The sequence below is a fragment of the Lactuca sativa genome, chromosome 3, assembly GCF_002870075.4.
Source record: "Lactuca sativa cultivar Salinas chromosome 3, Lsat_Salinas_v11, whole genome shotgun sequence".
In the NCBI taxonomy this organism is placed as follows: domain Eukaryota; kingdom Viridiplantae; phylum Streptophyta; class Magnoliopsida; order Asterales; family Asteraceae; genus Lactuca; species Lactuca sativa.
The window spans coordinates 67,837,539-67,843,450 of record NC_056625.2 but is presented as its reverse complement, the minus strand read 5'-3'; the positions used below and the strand labels follow the sequence as shown (position 1 = coordinate 67,843,450).

The 5,912-nt window shown below is 33.1% G+C and overlaps 1 protein-coding gene across 1 annotated transcript; it reads left to right on the top strand.

Annotated features, from left to right (window-relative positions):
• Positions 1 to 2,748: 2,748 nt before the first annotated feature.
• Positions 2,749 to 5,427, top strand: LOC111888325 (pyruvate dehydrogenase E1 component subunit alpha, mitochondrial). The gene is made up of 8 exons (XM_023884483.3): positions 2,749 to 3,545; positions 3,994 to 4,073; positions 4,212 to 4,289; positions 4,394 to 4,489; positions 4,582 to 4,653; positions 4,753 to 4,806; positions 4,912 to 4,977; positions 5,071 to 5,427. The coding sequence occupies exons 1-8, from the start codon at positions 2,855 to 2,857 to the stop codon at positions 5,113 to 5,115; spliced, it is 1,182 nt and encodes a 393-aa protein (XP_023740251.1). The 5' UTR covers positions 2,749 to 2,854; the 3' UTR covers positions 5,116 to 5,427.
• The last annotated feature ends 485 nt before the right edge of the window (positions 5,428 to 5,912 follow it).

Below are 5,912 nucleotides of genomic sequence, written 5' to 3'. Positions count from 1 at the left end.
CCTCGCGCATGCGTGTACGCCCCGCGTACGAAGCATGAGTCAACTCGGTTGTGTTGACTCGGGTAGGTGTTGACTTGAATTTTGACCGCTGACCAAGTTGACCAAGGGTATTTTTGGGGAAAATATTATTAATGGATAATGTTTTGACACTTAGGATTTGGGTTGAGCCGATATTTGGGAGCAGAGTCTTGATCAACTATTCGTCAGACTGTGGGGTGAGTTTTCTTCACTGTACTTATGGGTTGAAGGCACCGGGACTGGCCCAATTAGATTGTTATCCTGTTATACCTTAATTAATGATATGCTGAGTATGGGGTAAATATATATGATTATATGATATTTACTGATATGCATAGACCAGTAGATTTGTAGGACTATCTATGAATTCTGTCTGCATGGTTATCTGTCTGTTGAATATTTGTTATCTGTTATATGTCGACATATGGTGTTGGGTTGAGACTTTACTACTATGTGCGTGAGTTAATAGACCGGGGGTATTCCAGTTCGATGACTGAGTGGACCCGAGGGTATTCTAGTCCAATGACCGAGTGGGCCCGTTGTATATTGGCATTCCAGTCCGATGACTGATTGGTCCATGGGTAGTCCAGCCCGATGATTATGGACCCGTGGGTATTCCAGTCTGATGACTGATTGGACCCAACATGCTTGTTTGTATATGATATGTGTATTGTGTGGTGGTACTTTGGGGAACTCACTAAGTGTTGACTTACATTTTTAGTTTTGTTTCAGGTACTTCAGAAGACTATGGCAAGACAAAGGCGTGACCGTACACATCTTGGATTTTATGTTGTTGATCTTGGAAGACTCTGATTTTAAATAATGTTTTGGAAACAATAGTTTTGTAAACACTTTTATTAGTAAATGAGTTATTTTGAAAAGTTTAAATTATTTGTGATTTTTGAGATGTTACAATTGTAACATCTATTTTATAGGTTGTATTATGCTTGTTAAAAGGAAAATTTTGACCATAGAGGTATTTTGGTCATTCTTAAAAATGTTACAAAAATTAAACATTTTAGCTTCTAAAGGGTGCTAATAAAAGTTGTTGTGATATTTAAAATCAATTGGAATGGAGTTTATACCATTATGAATTATAAATTGTATTAGTGTTTAAGAGTGTAAAATTAGAAGATTTTCTAAGTTGTAGAGTTGTTATGAATATGGACACATATGTAGGAGATACGTGAGGCGTATCAATTGACGTAAGACGGTAAAGTATGTTGTCATTATCCATGGGGGGCTTTGAGGGGGGGGGGGGGGGGGGGGGGGAAGTAGGCAGTTGCACAAGGCCCAATTTTTTCCATTATATATTTTTATGTAAAAATAAAAAATTATAATAGAGATAAGGACATTTTTTTTCCTTGTTTGTTAAATTTTTCAGGACCGACCCTGCCATTACCAAAGTGTGTAACCCACTATATTAGAGTTGGATAAAATGACACATTTGAAAGTACAATGCTATGATTAGAAAAGAACGTGACGCATATGAGTTGAGAACACGACACAATTAAAGCGAACATGACACGTAGATATCGTCTTCATTAAACATACTAGATCATAAGGATATCTGTATTATGCATGTTATATATGTAATTAATTGTTATGTTGTGAGAAAATGTTTTTAAAGAGAACCAGGGAAATATTATGAGATGTTTATTATTATTATTATTATTATTATTATTATTATTATCACCTTTTAGAATTACATAAATTATGATAATTGTTGTATTCATTATCGACTTAAAAAAAAAACACTTTTTAAAATAACTTTTCAATACATTTCAAAAGGAGATTTCCAAAAGCATCTCCAACCTGATTTTTTAAAGTTGTTTTTGGCTTTTTAACTACAATAGCTTTATAAATGAGATTTTTAGGTGGTGTATGCCAAAAAAAAAACTTATTGTTTAGTAGCTTATTAGGTTATAAGCTAAGTTATAGTGATGTAACTTATAGAAAAATTGGTTTATTAATGGTTTCTCATCGTCAAAAGTTAATTTTATCTAAATATTTTTTTAGCTTATAATGACGTGGAACCACTAATAAGTTAATAAACTCCTATGCCAAACACCCATAACCAAACATTTTTTTAACTTATTTACTTTTGCTAACATAAAAATTAATCCAACTACTTTTTAAAAACCTTATTTTACCACCACCATAAATCATAAATCAAATAAACACTTTTGCCCAAAAAAAAATTTAAAGTTCAAAAAAGCAATCCAAACACCAATACACTTTTGCCCAAAAATACACATTATACTCCACATTTTTCACATTCCAAATATTTCGAATAATTCAAAGTTCAAATTTAGCATTTGCTCACTTTACAAACCTGACATTTGCTTACATTCTTATTCCTACAAATTATAGCGTGTATGATTAAACTGCAGAATAATTTTACAAAGTCCATTATTTACAGATTCCTTAACACAAAAACTCAAAAAGCAAATAGTTTTAACTAAAAAATTCCACAATGTTACACCTATCCAAATAATTCGATCACCAACTTTCTCTTTTTCACTCATATTTATCATAATCTTAAAAAAAAAAAAAAATCTTAATAATTTCAATTTTCAATAACGAAATAAAAAATTAAGAAGAATTAGCATCCCATTTTGACATAGAGAGCCAACAAAGATTCGGACCATCAGCAGCCCGCAATTGACCCAGGGCTAATTATTCTTTTTATTTATTTATTTATTTTTTACAAATCGCCGACTTTATAAAATTCATTTCCAATATACTCTTTACTCTCTCATTCTTCTCTTTTGGTTCTTCTCCACCCTTTCACCAAACCTAACGTTTCGATCTCTCCATCGGCCAAAAACCACCCATGGCTTTGGCTCGCCGGAGTTCCAATCTCCTCAAGCCTCTCTCCACCGCCTCCTCCTCCTCTTTCCTCCACCGCCGCCCTTTCTCCACCGATGACTCCACCACCATCACCATCGAAACCAGTGTCCCCTTCACTGGCCACAACTGCGAACCTCCGTCCAGATCCATCGATACTACTCCTAAGGAACTCATGACTTTCTTCACCGATATGGCACTTATGCGCCGTATGGAGATCGCCGCTGACTCTCTCTACAAATCCAAGTTGATCCGAGGGTTTTGCCATCTGTACGATGGACAAGAAGCTGTGAGTATAGGGATGGAGGCTGCGATTACGAAGAAGGATTGTATAATCACCGCCTATCGTGACCATTGTATCTTCCTAGGGCGCGGTGGGACGCTACTTGAGAGTTTTGCTGAGCTTATGGGTCGTCAAGCGGGTTGTTCTAGGGGGAAAGGAGGTTCGATGCATTTTTATAAGAAAGATGCTTGTTTCTTCGGAGGACATGGGATTGTTGGAGCTCAAGTTCCGTTAGGATGTGGATTGGCGTTTGCTCAGAAGTATAGGAAGGAAGATCATGTCACTTTTACCATGTATGGTGATGGTGCTGCTAACCAAGGACAGCTTTTTGAAGCTCTTAACATGGCTGCCCTTTGGGACCTACCTGCCATTTTGGTATGCGAGAATAATCACTGTAAGTACTTTCTTTTCTCCTTAAATTCCATGATTGATTCTGTTTCTGCTTGTTAATTGGGAACTATCAATAGACTTGGTGACTTTATTGCTCTTATTCAATCCACTCATAAACATCATCTAGAGACATAAGAACTGATCCTTATTGTGTAACTAGTTATGTATATTGTATAGTTGAGGAATTCATACATGTGGATGTGTACTTACTGTAAGATCTATAAATTGAATGAGTTTGTTGGTCTGGACAAGTGTTCAATTATTGGGCATTGAGCACTAATTGCCATTTGATGGTTCTTGTAAGCTGGATTTGTGTTTGTGTGGCAGATTTTTTCATTTCTATACTCATAAGTCTTGGTAATACCACTATATATAGCTGTAGTAAACCAACATTATACAGATTACAAAGTTCTACATTGTATGCAATTGAGATTTCATGGATTGGTGTGCAGATGGTATGGGCACAGCTGAATGGAGAGCTGCAAAGAGTCCTGCTTATTACAAGCGTGGGGATTATGTTCCTGGATTGAAGGTCAGTTTAGTCTTTTTGTTGTTACAAGCTACAAACATTATAATAACTTATACTTGTATCATCATCTTTAGTTCTTTTCAATGAAAGCCACAATCTTTTCTTTTGCTAATAATCAAGATTCATATCTTTCTTATTTAGGTAGATGGAATGGATGCCTTTGCAGTGAAACAAGCTTGCAAATTCGCAAAAGAACACGCATTAAAGAATGGACCCATTGTGAGTAGTCATAATTCCTTTTTAATTTTTATGTCAGATTGTATTATTAATATTATCAAGAACTAAAAACTTTTATAATCTTTTTTTTTTTTTTTTTTTTTCAGATTCTTGAAATGGACACTTACAGGTACCATGGTCACTCTATGTCTGACCCTGGTAGCACTTATCGTACCCGTGATGAAATTAGTGGTGTCAGACAGGTTTGTTAATTTATTTTTTAATATTTTATCTCTTAAATAATCATTTCATTAAAAAAAAAAGATTTGTTACTTATAAATGGTTACAATTTTAGGAACGTGATCCTATTGAAAGAATAAGGAAGTTGATCCTGGCTCATGATATAGCTAATGAAAAAGAACTCAAGGTGATATAGTTTATTTATACTTGGATTCATAAATTAAATCTTTATATTTATTTGTGGGCCCCATTTCAATTTTTTTCTTTTCGATATTTTTTTTTCCAGGATATAGAGAAGTTAGCTAGAAAAGAAGTTGATGAAGCTATTGCCAAGGCAAAGGTATCAATCTTTTTCATTTTGGCTCTTAAATAATTAACATTTCTTCAAGTATATAAGTTAAATCATTTTACAATTATCTTTTTTATTTTATTTTTTAAATTACAGGAAAGCCCAATGCCAGATGAGCCTGAACTTTTCACCAATGTTTACCGTAAAGGATATGGGGTTGAGGTATTTAATTTATTTATTTAAAAAACTGGGAGATTTTTGTTAATTATTTGTTGTTTTTTTTTTTTAATTAAAATTTTTGATCATGTGTTGCAGTCTTTTGGAGCAGACAGGAAAGAGTTAAGAGCTACACTCCCTTGATTTTCATAATGAAATCATATTATAATCAAAAGAATATTTTGGTTTAATCCAACTCATCTCTTCAATACCAAAACAAAAATAAGAACACAGAGAGATGGAGTGAATAACAAATTTATTGCTGTTTTTTTATTTTATTTCGTTTGTTGTGTTGTGTTGATGGCAAAAAAAAAAAACAGAAAAAGTTTTGATATGATTCTTTTGGGCCTGTTTCATATACTTTTGACATGAAAAAAACTTTAATACTTTTTGTGAAAGGCTGTTGAACATGAAGCTATATCTGTTATGATATATTTGGCACTTTTGTTTTTGCAATTTGGGGTTTGTTGTTTTTGTGAATTACCAAGTATTTAATATGCTATTATGGGTTTTATTAGAATGCTATGATATGATTGAACAAGTGAAATCATAATGCACAAATATAAACTTTGAATTAGGTTGCTTAACATCTTAGGAAAAGTTTGATTATCATTGGAAGTAAAGTTTGACCTAAGATGAAATATTTCACCATGAGTATTCATATTTTGAAAAAAGTTTATAATTGTATCGTTGTTAATGTTGTTTAATACGTATGACACTAAATAATCATCCATCTTATTGTGTAAATCTCGGTTTTTTTTCAACTTCATTCTTGAAAATTCATGTTGAATAGTAGATGTTGCAATGAACAAAAAATCATTACAAATTTTGATAGAAATCTAATCGGATATATTATTTCTGTTTGTTTTTCAATTCTATTTTAGTTATTAAACCATGTCAATGTATTACATTTACAATATTATTTTGAATATTTGCGCTCC

What these genes read in the sequence shown, in the direction of transcription:
- LOC111888325 (XM_023884483.3), top strand. Translation starts at nt 2,855, where the DNA reads ATGGCTTTGGCTCGCCGGAGTTCCAATCTCCTCAAGCCTCTCTCCACC. An exon ending in AAATTAGTGGTGTCAGACAG is followed by an intron (nt 4,490 to 4,581) that starts GTTTGTTAATTT and finishes TTACAATTTTAG; the next exon opens with GAACGTGATCCTATTGAAAG. An exon ending in CTAATGAAAAAGAACTCAAG is followed by an intron (nt 4,654 to 4,752) that starts GTGATATAGTTT and finishes TTTTTTTTCCAG; the next exon opens with GATATAGAGAAGTTAGCTAG.